At 39.6% G+C, this 20,083-nt stretch overlaps 1 protein-coding gene across 1 annotated transcript in view; it reads left to right on the top strand.

The window, feature by feature from the left end:
- Nucleotides 1–19,007, top strand: part of TRPM6 (transient receptor potential cation channel subfamily M member 6) — an 89,603-nt gene extending 70,596 nt beyond the window's left edge. The window contains exons 34-40 of the mRNA XM_060759690.2: nucleotides 2,244–2,309; nucleotides 2,579–2,865; nucleotides 4,430–4,512; nucleotides 10,588–10,793; nucleotides 14,378–14,429; nucleotides 16,440–16,546; nucleotides 18,550–19,007. Of these exons, the coding sequence (XP_060615673.2) occupies nucleotides 2,244–2,309; nucleotides 2,579–2,865; nucleotides 4,430–4,512; nucleotides 10,588–10,793; nucleotides 14,378–14,429; nucleotides 16,440–16,546; nucleotides 18,550–18,686 (938 nt within the window). The 3' untranslated portion in view covers nucleotides 18,687–19,007. The remainder of the gene's footprint in view (nucleotides 1–2,243; nucleotides 2,310–2,578; nucleotides 2,866–4,429; nucleotides 4,513–10,587; nucleotides 10,794–14,377; nucleotides 14,430–16,439; nucleotides 16,547–18,549) is intronic.
- The last annotated feature ends 1,076 nt before the right edge of the window (nucleotides 19,008–20,083 follow it).

Raw genomic sequence — 20,083 nt, 5'->3', positions numbered from 1 at the left:
TAATAAAGGACTTTGTTAAGCTTTTCAAGCTTCTGAAGACTTTTGTATAGGAAAATCCTTACAGCCTCTCAGCTGAGGCACCTGACTTCCCGCTGGGCACAAAGAGCACGTCCTATTCAAAAGCCAATTGCTATAGGCCCAGCGCGTGACAGCACAGTACTACTCCAAGAATCCCTCATCCAGCCACCAAATGAGATTTCTTCTTTGTGGTTCACACAAATGGGTCTTGTTCCTGCATAGAACCATACTGAAATGGTCCGACTTTTGGTGGGAATCTTGCCCCCATTTTCTCATTGGAATATGTCTCTAACCATAGCAGTGATATTGTTTAGAGTGAATCCTTCCTTTACTTTCTATTTTCTCTTCTTTTTTCTACTTTCACGTGCATTTCATAAAAAATATTCCTTTTAAAGGAAAAAAATTCCAGAATATTCCAGCAAATAGCCAAACTAGAATTGTTCTGCCAGAAATACTGGACCACTTTAACACCTGCCATGTCAGATTTCACATGGAAGCCACTAAAATCTACAAACGTGGACAATTTCAACATGAAGGAGGAAACCATGGAAATGAACAAAATCTTGTTACCATTATTTAAAAGAACTCTAAAATCAGGACAGTAAATAAAGAGCAACACTCAAAAAACAGGGGAATTCCCGACAAGAATCAATCAAGGCCAGCTAACACCTCCCAACAAAGGATCTTCCCTCAGGCACCAACCAGTCAGGCTTTGAAGCTGCAAGGTCATTAAATGCTAATCAAGGTGCCAGATTGCAACATTCACACTTGCCTCAAGCAGACAAGACTATCCCATCCTGAACATTCTACAGATATATAAACTTCCCTTGCCTAGTTTCCAAAAGACCTCAAAACCTCTGAAGATGCCTTTCATAGATGTGGGTGAAACATCAGGAGAGAATGTTCCAGGAACATGGCCATACAGCCCAGAAAACTCACAGCAACTGAGTGATTCTGGCCATGAAAGCCTTCAACAACACATTCTGCCAGATTGTTCTAGTTAAAGTTTTAAAGGAGGAAAGAACGGGACGGAAAACATGGACCACCACAAGTTCACAAGATACAATGTAACATTGTTTCATGCGCAAACCATAATATCTAACCAAAATTGATTAATGAGCAGGTCAGACATTCAGCCATTCACAGCTTCATTCAGTTCTATATGTACTATGATAGGTAGAATGCTATTAATCTGTTCCTTTCCACTTTTGGAGGATTGTGAAATGTGCAGAACTTGCCAGCAGATGTCCTTAGAGTCCACACTTCCTTTATTTCCTTTTTTTAGAATTTAGAAGCTAACTGTAGAATCTCACACCTGCTTTTGCAAACTTTGTTCAATAAAAAAAAATTACATCAAATTCTAAAGGGGTGGCATCTCTGAAGTAAATATTGGATAATTTCCCACTCCCACCCCTACATTATTCAGTGATGATACTGTAAATTGAAAAAGACTGGACAATCAAACAGAGAATAGACCTTCTGCATTGAGCAGCAGTTAGGACTTGATAGTTTAGGGAGCCCCCCCCCCCCCCGGTGGCAGAGTGGATTAAACGCTGAGCTGCTGAACTTGCTGACCAAAAGGTTGCAGGTTCAAAACTTGGGAGTGACATGAGCTTCCGCTGTCAGCCCCAGCTTCTGCCAACTGAGCAGTTTGGAACCATGAAAATGTGAATAGATCAATAGGTACCACTCCAGCAGGAAGGTAATGGTGCTCCATGCATTCATGCCATCCACATGAACTTGGGGGCGTCTATGGATAACGCCGGCTCTTTGGCTTAGAAATGGAAATGAGCACCAACCTCCAGAGTCGGACATGACTAGACTTAATGTCAAGGGAAACCTTTACCTACTACCTGAACAAAATTAATATATCAGGAGAAATGAAATACCCTTACAAGGAATTAGATGTGACTATGAATGCCATGACAATCTCATGTGCATTCAAAACAGTGTAACTGTGTTGGAGCTGAGTTCCTTCCCAGCCTTTCATCAACCAAGCCCTGATTTGGCGAATTCTAAATGGCAGACTCTCATCTGAAAGGGAAGGTCTATGTTTGTGTGAACAAGAGAGCTGATATGTAGAAAACCTATAAGTACTGCTCTAACATAGATATATATAGCATTTCAAGAGCTTGTCAACACATACATTTTGACAATTATAACCAAGTGTTTTTGGAGAGAAAATACGAATAAATCATATGACACACATGTCTTTTTCTTTTCAGCGGTGGAAAGAAACAATTTAATGAGACTGGCACAAACAATACCTTTTACACCCGTGCAGCTTTTTTGTGAGTACCTTTTTGTTCTATGTTGTTCATGTATACCTGAAGATACCTCCACTTCTTAACAGTCATTGCATTCTTAGAACTGCATTGTTCTATTTGTGATAATAAGGCTTGCATGTACATTAAATTTCACTTTGCTGCAGTGCCTAGAAATAACTGATTTGTAAATACATTGCTTTCATAATGCAAACTTGGCACAGGATATTGGTTTTCTGCTAGTCAATATAACAGCATTCTTTCTCAACAATGCGTCCCATTTGCTTTGATCATAGCTGGAGAAGAAGTGACAGTCTATCGATTAGAAGAAAGTTCACCTTTGAACCTTGATAAGAGCATGTCTTCCTGGTCACAGCGTGGCATGGCTGCGATGATCCAGGTTTTGTCTCGGGAGGAGATGGACGGAGGCCTGCGGAAGGCTATGAAGGTGATGTGCACCTGGTCTGAGAATGCTGTGCTCAAGCAAGGCCAGGTCTTCATTGTAAAGTCTTTTCTTCCTGAGGTAGTTCAGGCTTGGCAAAAGGTCTTCCATGAAGGCACGGTGCTCCATCTCTGCCTCAGGGTGAGTATAACCTGATCAGGAATTCATAATGACCCTACGTGGCACTGAAATTAAATACTTGGCTATCTGAGGAAGCCCAAATGTGAAAAGAATATGTTTAAGGAATTGAGTTCCCTTTTAGCTGTACCACAGTTTTGGATGTCAGTTGGGTGAGGTCAACAGAAAATGACACTAAATAATAATTATTGTAATTATAATTACTTGGGAAGTGTCTGATGTGTGATTCAATACAACAGCCAGCAGAGTGATCTTGTCTGCTGTGGACTCATCTTGTTGTGTTTCAAATAATAATAGTAATAACAATAGTAACAACAACAACAACAACAACTTTATTTTTGTACCCTGCCTCCGTCCCCCCGGAGGGACTCAGGGTGGCTTACATGGGAATGAGCCTAATCAACATAGTTAAAATATAACACATTAAAATACATAAACAACAGAATAAAGCAACAACATTATAACAAAATATAAGAGCAAACATCAAACCAATAAACCTGCAATAATGATCAATTTATGGGCACAGGTGGGCAGACTAGTGCAAATCAGTTGTGAGGATAGGGCTGATGGATAAATTGTACAAGTCACATGGCAACAGTAGATAGAGGGCAATGTAAGATAGAGCATTATAACTTCGGGTGCAGAACAATAGCAAAGTGTGAGGTCAAGTTTTTAGGTCTTAGCTGAGGCCAAACTATCTGGGGAATAGTCTATTCAGAAACACAGCAGGACATCCACGTCTTTAGATCTCTGCAGAAGATGGGACAGGGTGGGTGCTAGCCTAATCTCCCTGGGGAGGGAGTTCCAGACCTGGGGGCCACCACCGAGAAGGCCCTCTCCCTCGACCCCACCCAACTTGTCTGAGATGGGGGTGGGAGCCAGAGAACAGCGAGATTGTGCAGGTTCATAAGGGAAGATGTGATCACAAAGATAGGCCAGTCCCGAATCGTTTAGGACTTTATAGATAACAACCTGCACCTTGAATTGGGACCAGAAATTAATTGGCAGCCAGTGGATCGGTTTGAATGGGGGGGGGGGGGGGTTGACCGCTCCCTGTAATTTGCTCCAGTTTACAACATGGCTGCTGACCTGTAAAATTGGGACTTGCCAGCCACCCATATTTTTCAGTGGCCATTATATTTTGGAAAAAAGGCATGTCAAAGACATTTCTTCAGTTCTTTGTGGGAGAAATTGAAGTGGTCAAAGAGAAAATGAATTTTACAATATAAAAAAGACACTTTACTTTTTGTTTGACAAATTAGACAATTACATCTTTTCTTCATATCCTGTTTGCCCCATGTAAGTTATAATAGTATCTAAATTTAAGCAAGATTTTTGAGCTGGAAGTTTAAGTACATACATTTCTTACCATGGCCATAAAAAGACTCCTTGGGTAGCCTTCGTCAGGGCTCAATTTCTCACTGCATTTTTAAAAATGGTAATAGTTAGGAAACAAAATACAAGCCTAGCCTTACAGGACTGTTGAGGCAACTAATCTTTAGTGGAAAGTTTTACTATTTCTATGAAAAATGCTATATCACTATTCACACCGTGTTTGTCTTATTAGGAAATACAACAGCAAAGGGCAGCTCAGAAGTTGATCTACACTTTCAATCAAGTGAAGCCACATTCCATTCCATATATTCCAAGGTATGAAAGACATTTACTTCTAAATAACTACTTAGGGGTGAGATATATAGGTACCACTATAATGAGTCTGGTTACTTTAATGTAGGTCGAGATGTCTGGGTTGTTCAGATTACCGTTTTATGATGGTGATGTAATAAACTTTCCACGTGTGCATCTTGAAACATTCTTTGTTGTCACCTCATGATCAGTACTAATGTCAGCTTTTACCTTAGGTGTTTTCAGCAGGAGCTTTACAGGCAGAAGGTTTAATAGGGGTCATCCACTTCTGCTGCTCTATTGCAATGTACTAAGCTGAATATGATGGGATTCTGTCCAGGAAAAATTCTGCAAAAGTAAACTTGACAAATTTAAGAATTTTTAGCTTTCTGTAAATTGAAGTGCTTGATACTGAAGTCTTGCATAGAATTTAGTGATCACTTATGGGACACCAGGGATCATTTGTATGGCACCATGATGTATATACAACCCACACTGAACCCACGAGTGTGCCCATCTTTTGTTTAATAAAAATGATGTGAACCCTTGGCTATGCCTTCTCCTCTCCTCTGCTTTAGTTCCCCCTGTTTATAGGTCTTCCTAATAGTGTAGAGACCTTCCTTTGAATTAGTTTTTGGGTGGAGCTTAAAATCCCTCCAGAGGCCAGTCTTAGTTGGTCTATTCCATTTCCCTGTATAGAGCTCTTGCTGGACTCCTCCTCTTTCTACAGCAGAGCTACTGTGACTTAGGCTTGGGACTGTCTGGTAATCCTAGGCCCAAGCAATTCAAACAGGCATTCTTAGCACTTGTATTTAGCAGTATTATTATACCAACAATCCAAAGGACAACAGAAGCTTTTGGGCAACCTAAGCTTCACAGGAGATTAAGACAGCTTGTGAGCAACAATTTATAATTCATCATCAGAGGCAAAAGATTCCAGAGAGATGACTGCAGCCAACAAATTCTCCTTTTGTAATGTATTGTTTTAAGTTACCTTATGATAGTACTGGGTGGAGTTAACCCTTTATTCATCTTGTTTCAGTAAACTCATTTGGTTATCTTTTCACCTTGCCTCAAAGTGCCTCTGTCTGCTAAGGGTCTTAATCTTAACAGAAGGTATACAGATAACCCCTGAATAAAGCCTGACAATATAGCTTTACCAAAGGCTCAGGCATGCCATCACAGGTAATAATAATAAAATAATAATAATAATAATAATCATCATCATCATCATCATCATGGTCGTCATCGTCATAATCTTTATTTTTAACTTGCCCTCTCTCCCCAAAGGAACTCAGGGCGGCTTTGTGATAGCTCTGTGTACACTTTCATTTATGAAACCGATACAGTGATGTCAAAGGGAAAATGTGAAGAAGTTCCATGTGCACATCAGAATGTATAGGGGACTCTGAAATAGAGCAGTGGTGTCAGCTTAGCAAGTGTGTTACTTTGGCACTTATAGCAATGATATAAATGACAGAATTGTTAAAGCCGCCAGTGTAAGCTTCAAGTAAGCAGCTTGTATAAGTTGAAGTTCTACACTTATCTCTGAATGTGTTGACAATGTCTATGTTTGGCTTGTATCATATATCTTAGTGTGTGTTTGTGTGTGTGTGTAGTTGTTAAAGGACTCACTCTTAGGCAGTTTAATGGAAACATTATTTCAGTGTACCTCTGAATGAATTTAAGCATGCATTTTAAGTGGCACCCAACATATGTAGGGATTATCCCTTTCAAAGTTGGAGTTGATATGTCAAGAAGCAATCGTTCACGATGATTGAAAACATAGTTGCTGAGATTTTCGCATGTTAAATTATTGAATGACAACTACAATTAGTGGTAGTTATGTTGTTGAGAGTTGCCTTGAGTACCCTTTGGGGTGGAAAAGTGGGATATTAATTATTTTCATCAACCAACCAATTAATGAAAACATTACATGAACTTGTAACATGAATCGGCTGTTGGAAACCTGTGTTTGGGGGGAAAAGGAAAGGGGCAAGGAGAGGGAAGGAAGGAAATATTCCTTCCTTTTTGAAAGCCTATGGTGCATGATGGCATTGAAAAAAGTATATTTAGATACATAGGTTTCACATCTTTGCTCACTGTCACCTCTGAAGTGGAGATCTAAAGTGAAGGAGGCGCTTTTCCTTAAACTCAGCAGAGACTCTTGCCATGTCTTCTGTTTTCAGGGTGGTCTCTTTTGACTTTTATCATCCTAGCTAACCACTGGAAAAAACTATTCAACTGTGATACAGGAAAGCAGTCATCTGTATCGGTTGGCAAATAAGAAAAAATAACTCTACTAGGACTCTATCATATGGCATTGTGTTACTTTCACTCACCCTCTTGTCACTATGAAGACTGATATTCCTTTTCACCTTCCTCGGTGATCCACACCCTCCCCTGGGCTTATTGTTGAGCCACTGTAGTACGAGTGGCTGATGGAAAATGGGATGGGTCAGAGAAGCATCTAGCTATGTCCCTGCTGCCAGATGCAGAGTGAATACATCTTCCAATGAGGCCTCTGGAGGACCCTTGTGTATCTCCTGCTATAGGGACAAAGTAATGTACTTCTTTAATCTCCCACTCTTCTCCACCAGCCATGGATTGACTGCAGCAGAGCGGTAGCAGCTCAACAATAAGTCTGGATGTTGAATACTAAATTATAATGTGGTTCTGTGTGGTATTATGTTATGCTGTGCAATACAGACCTAGATACATAGGTTTCACATCTTGTCTTCATGTTGTAAAAAGCAGCAGTTCCCAAACTTTTTCAGTCATTGAATTATTCAGAAAACATTTTTTTCCTCCTTGGAATCCTAACTCTATCCCTATTTTTTTGGACACTGAGGTCTTCCTTATTTCATCCACTCCTATAGCCTAGGTGTTTTGTATAACATAGTAAGTTTGGAAATTTTAAAAAGTAAACATAAATACAAACATGAGGTTCCCTGAATTGAACTAAATGAAGGAAGTAGTGATATGCTAGTATTTATGAGACAAAGAACCTTATGAACATTACTAGAAAAGCCAAGAGTGCTCCAGCATGTGTGCAACGAACTTTCTTGGGACTTCCTGCACTTTCCCTGGAGAGGTTAAATGGGTCTGAGATGCTGGGCTGTGATAAAACAACATCTGTTGGTGAGTAGATGTTTGGAAATGACCTTTGCATTAGAGACAATAAAATAATTGGCCTTATGTGGATTTATTTTAAAATCCATTTTAAATTTGATTTTAAAGATTTTTTTTGTGGAACCCCTCTGATGCTTTTGTGGAATTCCAGGATTCCACAAAAAACAGTGGATCCATCATTTCCTACTTACTTGATAGTTGGATTGTTTTTGACATCTGATCCAATACTCCAAGGAATTTCTGCTTACATTTGTACTAAAATCTCCAGAGTCCAAGCACAAACAGTTTTCTGGCTATTAAAAACAAGGCCAAACTTGATATAGTTATTCAGTCTTTTACAGTTCTCATTTCAGCTAAAAGTATATAACACCGAAGCAGCAGAAAATTATTTCAAGCTTGTGTATTAACTAACTTTCCTTGGCATATAGAAGGACTATATTGAAACTACTACTTCCCTTGCGACTATATTTAAAATCCCCCCATTCATCTGCATTATTTGATGAGAGAGATCATAACTTGGCTCTGAGTACTTAAAATAAAATTTTATGATTTGTTTTACAAGCAATTTTATAGAGTATCAAGAGTAACATTGGCCTTTCACTCAATTAAAAAAGATCTGAATGCTTTATCTCAGTGAAAATCAGCCTTCTGTTTCAGAACAGTTTCAATCCTGATTTTTATTGAAGTGGATAAGCCTGTATGCTTTTTTGAAAGATTTTGTTCCTATTTGTTTGGGAGACCACAACTAGAACAGTAAGTTGGCTAGTTTTCTTTTTCTTCTAGTGACTCTGTTATGGAAATGTGTGCCTCTGCATTAATGGCTTTATATAGAACGTGTTTTGAAATTTATTATAATTATCATTGACAAAGAAGGGTAAAGAATTATGATGCATCTGCACTGCAGAGTTAATGCAGTTTGAAACACCTTTAACTGTCATAATTCAATGCTATGAAATCCTGAAGGTTGTAGTTCAGTGAGGCTAATGATGAATGTGAAGGCAGACAACAAGGAGTCAAGAACGCTCCAAGAAAACAGTGGGATGGGAAAGAGTAAAAGTTTCACAGAGGAATTTGCAATCAAAAAGCATTATTGCCATCTCTATAGGGACAGACCCCCATGCTTCTCTACAAATCTGTAAGTCCATGGATGAAGTCCAAGGTGCCAGAAACGTCTGTCTTTGAAATAGGAAGTTAATGGAAAGTGTCTTCCACTCATTTCCTATTGTTTAAAAATGCCCCTCTTTAAGTTCCGGGCCCCCTAAAATGTAACAAATATCCTTCTGTGCCCCAAAAGGGAATTTTGGGAGCAATGATTTTTGGTAGTGGTGGTGTGGCCCTCCAAGTTCTCCTGGGAGGCGAATACGGCTCTTTTGCAAAGATTCAGATGTGTAAATACGTCTTTTTGAGAATCAATAGTGGTAGTGCTTCCTTGTTGTTGTTTATTTGTTCAGTTGCAGACCTCATGGACCAGCCCGTGCCAGTACTCCCTGTTGACCATCACCACCCCCAGCTCCTTCAGAGTCAAGCCAGTCACTTCAAGGATACCATCCATCCATCTTGCCCTTGGTCGGCCCCTTTCCCTTTTCCTTCCATTTTCCCCAGCATCATTGTCTTCTCTAAGCTTTCCTATCTTCTCATTATGTGGCCAAAGTATTTCATATTTGCCTCTAATATCCTTCCCTCCAATGAGCAGCTGGGCTTTATTTCTGGAAGTATGGACTGGTTGGATCTTCTTGCGGTCCAAGGCACTCTCAGAATTTTCCTCCAGCATCACAGTTCAAAAGCATCTATCTTCCTTCGCTCAGCCTTACTTATGGTCCAGCTCTCACATCCATAGATTACTGCGAGGAATACCATTGCTTTTCACTATGTGGATCTTTGTTGCCAATGCGATGCCTCTACTCTTCACTATTTTATCTAGACTGATCATTGCTCTCCTCCCAAGAAGTAAACGTCTTCTGATTTCCTGGCTGCAGTCTGTATCTGCAGTAATATTTGCACCTAGAAATACAAAGTCTGTCACGGCCTCCACATTTTCTCCCTCTATTTGCCAGTTATTGAGCTGTAGTGTTTAATTTTCATGGGCTTGTGTGTGGTACTGGAATCAATATATTTACTACAAATGAGTACTTTCAACATGTTAATTGCAGCTAGAGATTGTGATTGCACTTCTTTTATTTTTTTTCCTGAGAAACCTTTCTCTCTGTCCTACCACCAGCATCTTGGGAAAGGACCATATGATGGAGGCTTGTCTAACCTTGTCAACAGTATTTGGAGGCAACTCCTTTTAAACAGATCTTTGTATACTGTGTTTTTCTCTCCAACTCTGTGTTTCAGTCTAGATTTTTAAGTTAATTAACTTACAGTTGCCCTTGAAAAGTATTTGAAAGCTACAGCTAGTGTTAAACACAGTAGCCAGCCTGGTGTCAACTAAATTTAGGCTAATGAGTACATGTAAGAGGTCTGTCTTTGCAGCACATCTTGACTGTGGAACTCCCTACCCAAGCAAGTTGGGCTGGCTCATTTTCTGTTCAGCTTTCGACGGACAACCAAGCAGTGCTGTACTGCATGGCATTCAATGTTTGAAATTGCTACTTAAACTGTTTCAGAATTGGATTCCAGGATTGTTTTTGAATTACCTTTAGGAGTTTTAAATAGCATTTTAATGTGTTTTTAAAATAGTTTGCACTTTTGTGTTGTTTTTATTTGTTCATTGCCTCAAAAACCCTTGTGGGCTGGGAGGTAATACAGAAATACTTCAAATAGCGATAATGGTGGTGGTGATGATGATGATGATGATAATTTCAACAACAATAAGAATGACAAAAATAATAGTAATATGCACATTTTATTGTCTGTGACCAGAGTTGGATAGAAATTTCAAATGGAAGCACTGCTCCATCTTAAGCAATACTGTTGTGGCTTGTGGAAAGTCAACTCCCTGAATGACAGTATCTTTTTGTTCAGGTTTCTGGAGGTCTTCTTAATTTATTGTCATTCAGCCAATCAGTGGCTCACGATAGAAAAGTACATGACGGGAGAGTTTCGCAAGTATAATAATAACAATGGTGATGAAATCACACCAAGCAATCTGCTGGAAGAAATTATGTTGGCTTTTTCTCACTGGACTTATGAATATACGCGGGGAGAGCTCCTGGTACTGGACTTGCAAGGTAAGGGACTCCCACTCTGTGAAACCTAGTGATTCTTCCAAAGTATGCCATGCATGTGTTTAAGCATGAAATTTAAATGACCTAAAGTGGACAGGGTGGACAAGTGATTATATGACAAAGAAAATAACTGAACAATTCTTTAAAAATATGGATTTGTAATAAACTTTCCCTAGATCTTTCGTAATTTCATTATTGGACACAAAACTGGAGAAATATAATGTTTTTAACCCACAAGATAAAATTATGAGAATTTTGTGTATTCTAAATGATTTTTTGATTTGGGACTTTTTTTGAAAAAAGAAAGTGTGTTTTACCAAAAAGATAATAATCTTGTAAAAAGTTTTTTTTTGGGGGGGGGGGGGGGTGGTTGCATGCAAAATATATTTTTGTTTTTGCAAATTTGTTTTGATGCAAAAGCTGTGGCTGATATTTCCCCCCAATGAGTGTCTCAAAATGTCAAAGCAACCTTTCTTGTTAATGTTGAGAAAAAGTGAGGAATATTCTATTTCTCTACCTATGTTAATTATACTTCATAGAGGTCCATAGTGCTTACCTCCAAGTATAAGAATGCAGCCTTATTTCTGTTTGGTTTTCTCCAGAAATTGAGAACATAAATGTTACTGTTGCTCAGCAGAGTAGTGTTTTCTCTTTAAAATTAGCATCTTCCTGCAATGTTCATTTAAACCCTATTTTACACTTAGCCAGGAAATAATTTTGAATAAGAAATGGTTATTAATAAATAGAGCGAACAAATAATATAATGGTTTAAATGTGGTGTACTGGAACAAATCTTGGGCTAGGACTCTGGGAGACCAGAGACCTTATCACACTTGGGGTTTTTATCCTCTTTCTCCTTTCCTGGGATGGAGCCTGCCAAGTGCCATCAGACGACACTGGCTTGGCCTTGCCCCATTGATCCACCAAAGCAAGGTAAGTTGTGTTTTGGGGAGATCTGACAGAGCTACTTCAACGAATCTCCCCTCATTTTTCTGCCTTTTCTCCCATCTGATGTGGACAGGGACAGGGTACCAACGTCTTGTCCCATTCTCTCCTTGTGATGGGGGAAGAAGGGAGGACATGTGGGACCCCGTGCATCTGCCATTTCACCGGTGATTGCCGGAGAAATTGAGCACTGGCGAGATAAACATGAAGAGTTTTCAAGATCCACATTCCTGTTGAGCCATATTGCCCCAATGGGCAAGTCAAAGTATCTCAGCCTTAGAGGATTGCAAAGGCAAACCATCTCTGCACAAATCTGACCAAGAAAATTTTGCGATGCATTCAACACTAGAAGTACTGGGAAAACACACTCTAATTACAGATAGAAGCCAATGTGTAAAATTCTGTAAAATATAAGATACCTTATTATGATTTGCCCAAAAATATATTTTTCATGCAACCCCTGCCCTGCCCTAACCTTGTGTGGAAACAAAAAAAAATGGGAAGCTCTTCTTCGGGTGGGACAGGTTGGCAAAGTTCAGTGATGCAGATCTGAAAAAGTTGTGGTTTTTTTTTTGGTTACTCTAGACTACTCTCTTTTCTGGCAAAATCATATAAACTGCTTTTGTGGAAGACTTCAAGAGCGGTTATCCACCTTTTAGTTAGGTTGCAACTCAACCTTGGATTTATAGAATAATACCTGTTCATAAAAACCACAAGTGAACTTCCAACCTCCTCTGGTTTTGAGTCCTACCACTATCACTTACAGTTTTGATAGAGTGTGGCCTCTAGTGAATATGAGAGGCCCAAAACCTGGCCCCTGGGTCTGCCACATTTGTCTTGTCCTTATGTCAGAGATCTATATGCTGTGTTCTTGTCACACATACAGCCTTAAGGTTGGAAGTAGTGTGTTTGGAATGAAATATTAGGCAGCATATGAAAGATGAACCACTAGCTATTGTGTAAATTGTTTCCGGTTTGTTTCAAAGGAAATGTGTAGTGGAAGATAGGGATTTAATTTACTTACAGCATTCAAAATGTGTGAATTACAGCAGGATGCATTTTTCAAACAAATAAACCTTCCTGCATCCTAACTTCATTTATTGCTATCATTACATTAAACATTTAAGAGACAAGCATTCATTACAGTAGGGTGAAATGTTTAGACATTGATCTAATAATGCAATGTAAGTGGTTCCCACCTCTCCAAAAGCTTAAATGAATAGCAGTATCTTTCCTTGCAGGAAAGGATTGTGGAAAAATATGAGAAAAAGCATGACATATTTAGTTCAGCTTCACAACTGGTTTGTGTTTTAGATCTCAGTATCCTCCCCAACTTTGTCAACAGCACAATACATGTACATATTACCAAAGTACAGTAAACAGTTAATTTGCTATATAGATAGGGTGCTGATATTGCTGTGGATAAGGTATCTTGGGCTTTGGAGTTGGGAGACAGAAGTTCTGGAAAAAGTTAAATGGAAGGGAACAATGGGATGACACTTGAAATGGTTTCCTACATGGTCCAATGGGATTATGGGAAAGAATGAGGCAGTAGCAACAGAGCCACTACATTTCAGGTAAAAAGTTTCCCCTGAGATTAAGTCTTGTTGTGTCCCACTCTGGAGGGTGGTGCTAATCTCCATTTCTTAGCCAACGAGCCGACGTTGACCATGGACACCTCCAAGGTCATGTTGTCAGCATGACTGTATGGAGCACCATTACCTTCCCACAGGAACAGTACCTATTGATCTACTCACATTTGGGGCTAACAGCAGGAGCTCATCCTGCTCCCTGAATTTGAACCACTGACTTTTTGGTCAGCAAATTCAGCAGCTCAGTGGTTTAACCCACTACGCCATCAGGGGCTCCACCACATTTTAAAATAGTAGAATTTTTAAAAGGCAATGACAATATGTCTTTGCTGGTAAGCCTCTTAGAACCTTAAATGTGAGGATCCTCCCTTTTCCCCGGATTTCAGTTTCCCCCCTATTTTGTTCATGTTCCACTGTTTCTTTTTCTCCTTCACTTAGATAAATAAGATTCCACCTGAGAATAGATAGCTAGATAGAACTATATGTCAACAAAACACTCTCAAATCAGGGCCTTTGATGTCCTTTTTAGAGGAGCATATGCTCCCCTTAATATACATTAAATGTGGCACTGCATCCAAGCTGTCATAGCTGGATTAATTAGTAGGCTAGGCTTAATGCTGCATACATAATCTAATGGTACCGAAGTTATATGGTGGCATTAGAGCATACTATGTCAACAGAATTCTTCATGGGCATCATGGAGTGGGTTTCTCTAGTTCATTTTTTAACTCTGAAATACAGCATCTATTCACATATCCTGCCAGTTCTGCTCTTTTGTCTGAGAAATACTTTGGGGACATGCTCCTAAGTTGTATGGCATTACAGTGAAATGGTAAAAAAAGAATAATTAGTTTAAACAATGACACAGACATGCAGCATTTGTTTGCCAATGTTTAATGTATTTCATAATTCTCATGTTGTCTTTTCAGTTTCTCCTCTCCAAAGGCAAAGATTAGATAGCTATAAAATAATTGCAAAGGTCACTGTTTCACAAATGGCTTTTAAAAAGGCAATTTCTTCTAACATTCTTTGTAAATTTGACTTCTGCAGGTGTTGGAGAGAACCTTACAGACCCATCTGTCATTAAGCCTGAAGACAAGCAGTGAGTATCTAGAGCCATTTTGTCTTACAGCATGTCACATGTTTTGTGTGATTTAGTTAATATGCAATTTTAGCTACGATGCACATATTCATATTTTAAATGCTTCCGACAGTGGTGACTTTGTGTTTTGATTAATGTTATAATTACCTATTTGTTTTCTGGTCTTGTTTTGTTTTTACTGATTAGAAGAATGCAATGCATAGTTCTCCCAGCTTGGTGTAGAGGTCATTGAAAGATATTTAGATATGTTTAGGGCAGATATAGGGCCCCCTGGTGGCACAGCGGGTTAAACCGCTGAGCTGCTTAACTTGCTGACTGAAAGGTTGGTGGTTCAAATCCAGGGAGTGAGTGACCTCCTGATGTTAGCCTCAGCTTCTGCCAACCGAGCAGTTCAAAAACATGCAAATGTGAGTAGATCAATAGGTACTGCTGCTGCGAGAAGGTAACAGTGCTCCATGCAGTCATGCTGACCACATGACCTTGGAGGCATCTACGGACAACACCGGCTCTTCGGCTTAGAAATGGAGATGATCATTACTCCCCAGAGTCAGATACGACTGGACTTAATGTCAAGGGAAACCTTTACCTTTACCTAGGCCAGATTAAAACAGCACTCAGCAACTAAAGAAAAGCAATAACGAAACCATTTTGCAACAAAATCCTTGTGAGGTTCCTTATTTACATTTGGTCAGCCAGTGTCTTGTAGTGTTTGGAACTTTGGAACTGGTCTTGTGAGATGATCTTCTAGATCATACTGATCATTCAGAATTTGATCTGTGTAAAAAGATTCTTATGAAAATAAAATGTGAATGAGAGCTATATATGCTGTCCTGATTTAATTCAGGTTCATATGTGTGTGGAAAAAAAATAAGCAATTCATAAATCTCACAAAATTCAAATCTGCTTCTCTGAATTTTGATATTTGGGCATTATAATCACTAGTAAACCAGCCAATCTCAAGAAATTTTGCACCAAGCTCCTGCTCAAACTTACAGTTGAAATGTTATGCATTTGTTGCAGGCATTCAAATTTGTTGATCTCATGCTCCTTTTAGTGACTATTCACTGAAACATCGTTAATGTTGTAAGCTATGAATATGTAGATACAATTAAAACAAAAAAACTACGAAACTGACGGTACTTTGACACGATCCATTCAAGAAATTATTTTTGCTACTTTGGAAATGCACTCACATGTTATTGAAGTAAAGCTCTAATTTGGGGCAGAATTTTTGCATGTGCATTTTGCTCTAGAATCTAGAATTTTGCTCTGGAATTTTAATTATATTATTAGAAATAAAGTTGTCAGTTGTATTATAATGAATGAGCGTTGATTGTAGAAATTTATATCTAACAACATGCTGTAATTATTAAACAGTGATACTACATACAATAAGACACACAAACACAAACAAAGGCAAAGACTTCTTTCATTTCTGGCTTTTGAGGCAATGCTCATTTCTGGCTCTGAGGGAGGTGCTGTTCTCCATTTCCAAGCCCAGGAGCCTGTGTTGTCATTTCCGGGTCGTGTGACCAGCATGACTGCTTGGAGCATCTTATGCCTTTTCCGCCAAAGCGGTACCTATTTACCTGCCCACATTTGCATGTTTTCGAATTGCTAGGTTGGTAGGAGCTAGGGCTAACAGCAGGAGCTCACCCCGCCCGGTGGATTTGAACTGCCAACCTTCAGGTCAGCAGTTCTGCAGCAGAAGGGTTTAACCCATTGCACCACCACAGCCCCAATATGGCCTTTCCAGGCATTTTCTGGACCCTCTAGTGCGACTCCACTATATTTTTGGGTCAAAATATCTTCCTTTCAATAGGGTTTGCTACTATCCATGGTTCTATGTATCCACGCAAATTCTGGATGTATGCCCCATAGATATACTGTGTATTTTTGTACCAACAGTCTTAAGGCCATTGCTTTATTTCTTTTAAGACTTTGCAAGATTGTGAGTAATAGACTGAAATGTAGGCTACACTTTCATTGGTACTCTGTCATTTCTTACAGATCTAGAGGGATGGCTTTTGGACCAGCAAACCTTGGAGAGAATGCAATCAAAAACTTTATTTCAAAGCACTGCTGTAACTCTTGTTGCAGGAAACTGAGGCTTCCTGGTATGCATTACAAAAACTCTGCATGCTTCTGAACAAACCATTCCTGACAGCAGCTTGTTCCTGAATCTGAGAACTGTGAACATGTGCACTCTGTTGCTAAAATTCTAGTCTCTGCCTATTAATTTTATATTATCTCTAACATCTTGTCTTTCTACTAAACATAGAGCTCAGTGTGTTTCAGATAACAAAAGGCAGATCAAATGATGAAACGTAATTAATCTTAGTTAGAAAAGCCATTTAAATAGCATCCATCAATTGAAGCCCAAATACTTTGGCAAACGAGTCAACTTCAAAGCCAAAATCTGGTCTGACTTTATGTGCTTTTGCTAGGAAACATTTTCCTCTGGGTGATACTGACAACTAGTATATGGTGCCCACAATGGTGTGGTGCAATGCTTGTTTTGTATAGCAGTGTTGTACAATCAGATGTTGACTTGGATGCCCAATTAAAGGGGCATTAAAGGTAAAGGTTTCCCCTTGACATTAAGTCTAGACATGTGCGACTCTGGAGGGTGGTGTTCATCTCCATTTCTAAGCCAAAGACTAGGTGTTGTCTGTAGACACCTCCAAGGTCATGTGGCCAGCATGACTGCATGGAGTGCCGTTACCTTCCTGGGGGTGCGGTACCTATTGATCTATTCACATTTGTAAGTTTTCGAATTGGCAGAAGCTGGAGCTAACAGCAGGAGCTCACCTCGCTCCCTGGATTCGAACCACCGACCTTTTGGTCAGCAAGTTCAGCAGCTCAGGGGTTTGACCCACTGTGCCACTGGAGGTTCCAAGGGAGCATTACTAACCACCAAAAAAGCCTTGTTCCCATTTTATATTGAGATCTAAGCAAGATCTGCTCTGGTTAGTACTTGGATGGGAGACTACCAATAGATACCAGAAGTTGTAAACTATTTTTCAGAGGAAATAATTGGTAAAACCTGAGCATTCCTTGCCTAAGAAAGCCCTATGAAATTATTGGGACTATCATACATTAAGAGGTGACTTGAAGGCATATATACACACACTGACAATTTCAATGGGGCAGATGGATACTCGTCGTCCAAAGAAAGCATTCATATATGCACTGACATCTCTTGTAGTACCTCCCTTTGCACAAGCTTGGATGGCATGTGGATGCTACGTATTGGACAAAAATGTCTAACTGCTTCTATAAGAGGACTTATTCAAATATAAGATACCAGTAGGATTTTAGGTATTGTATTTTTTAGGATTATAACTTGAAAGAGGTAGACATGGGGATGCAGTAACCATCAGGAATGTCATTTAGAAAACACAAGGACTTGCTCACTTTTTGTTTCTTTCTTTCTGGTTACTGAACATGGTGCATAACCTCCCAGGGCTTTTAATACCTCCCAATAGTAATTTGTTGTGAAGTACGTTGAGATAAATAGGCCAAAATGAACACAATATAGCTGTTATAAGTATACTTCATTTGATAGATTTTAGGTTTTATAAATCTCTGGAAAATCTACAAATAGATGGGCCATTAATTGCCATCGCTACATTGCTTTCCCACAGTAACATCATCAACCTCAACCCCATGGCTATTCTGAGTACTCGGGATTAGAAGTTCAAAATCTATTGTCCTCTAGCTGTTGGATGCAAATCCCTAAGGTTAATAGGCGCTGTAGTTCAGAAACACCTGGAGATCATACTTTGCCTACCCCTGTTGTATCCCATATTCTTATTCAGTTTCATAGATGTAACAGCAGGAACTCACAACCTATGGCATTCATGATGAAAGGCCAAGTAAGCCTAATAAAAGATTGAAAGGCACCCACAAAAGAAGCCATTCTTACATCTACTGAGAGATTTCTTTCCTTTTGCTTCTTTGGATTTAAGACTTATATATTAGAACGTGGGAAAGACAATACGAAAGGCATCTTGCCTTTCTCTTCTGAACCATATTTAAGGAACGACTTCTTATTCTCAAGACCTGGCTCTCCTTCAATGCTGGGTGATCTGAGTTTTTATGTGATTCCTTCTTACAGATCTGAAAAGAAATGACTACACACCTGGGAGGCTCAATCCTGCCTTTGAAGCTGAAACCGAGGCAATGGCAGCAGCAGGAGATGAGACTGTTAACAATTGCAGAGATGAACCTGTGGAATTTTGTACCCGATTGTAATGCAAGGGGTTAGCAGGCCGGTTCTAGCTTTCTGAGAGCCTGAATCATACCTTATATTCAATCTATGTGAGGGAAGAAACTTGAGGTACCCAAATACTTCCACCAGCCATTGATTTGTAGGTAAAAAATATGTATATGAGTGTGTGAACAAACCTCCAGTACAAAAGGAATCTCCTTAGTTACTGACTCCAGTGTATTTTTGTTTGTATAGTTTTGCTTTAAGGTTATCCATTAAAGGCCTTACTGGTCCTGCATCGCACTGCAGCCTCACAAATCAGTATTCATTTCTTATTTTGCATCTGTTTTATATATTTTATCTAGGAGTAGAATAGTAGCCCCCCCCCCCCCCCCCCACAATTTCTTTTCTTTTTGAGTGTTTCAGAAGAAGGGAGCATTTATTTACCAGGCACTTTCTTATGTCGGCCCAATCATGAAATGAGAGAAGATATAATTGGGGAACTTCTACCAAACTTTTATAAGGACAGAGGTGCTATCCTTTTGTGAATATAACCACATTTTGATGTCACAAAATGAGCACGCTCCACAACGGAACTCAGGACACTTCTTAATCCCTACAGGATTTGTTTAAAGATACAAATTGTTTTTTTGGTATATGTTTCTAGGGTGGTTTTGCTAATGGGTTGATAAGGCAGCATTTTTCAACCTGGGAGTCGGGACCCCTGGGGGGGGGGGGGTCATGAGGGGGTTTCAGAGGGGTTGCCAAAGACCATCAGAAAATATATTTCTGATGGTTTTAGGAACCCCTTTGACAGAAAAGGTTGAAGATCTCTCTGCCTGTCCTTCTCTTTTTGGAAACAGATGGTGAATCCTGTCACCAAAAGCTCTCCTTCACTATGATTGGCCAGCCTCTCAGCCAAGGGGAGGACTGTTTCTGAGACTCCAAGCTGGGAGGGGAGAGCAGGCATGTTTGGCACATGGTAGCATGGTGTGCATGTACAGGCGATGGAAAGCATGCGAGGCTAAAGGGAGGCTTGCTCCAGCAAGTTCCTTCAAGACATGGGGGTTCTTTGGGGGAAGTTTCACCCAGTTCTATTATTAGTGAAGTTCAGAATGCTCTTTGATTGTAAGTGAACTATGAATCCCATCAACTACAACTCCCAAATGTCAAGGTCTATTTTCCCCAAACTCCACCAGTATTCACATTTGGGCATATTGAGCATTTGTGCCAATTTTGGTCCAGATCTATAATTGTTTGAGTCCACAGTGCTCTCTGGATGTAGGGGAACTACAACTCCAAAACTTAAGGCCAATGCCCACCAAATCCTTCCAGTATTTTCTGTTGGTCGTGGGAGTTCTGTGTGCCAAATTTGTTTCAGTGGTTGGAACTTTATTAAGAGGTCACGGCATTAGGAAGGTTGAAAAACACTGTGCTAAGG

Source organism: Anolis sagrei, chromosome 2, assembly GCF_037176765.1.
Source record: "Anolis sagrei isolate rAnoSag1 chromosome 2, rAnoSag1.mat, whole genome shotgun sequence".
NCBI classification, from domain to species: Eukaryota; Metazoa; Chordata; class Lepidosauria; order Squamata; family Dactyloidae; genus Anolis; species Anolis sagrei.
This window is presented reverse-complemented; position numbering and strand designations above follow the sequence as displayed.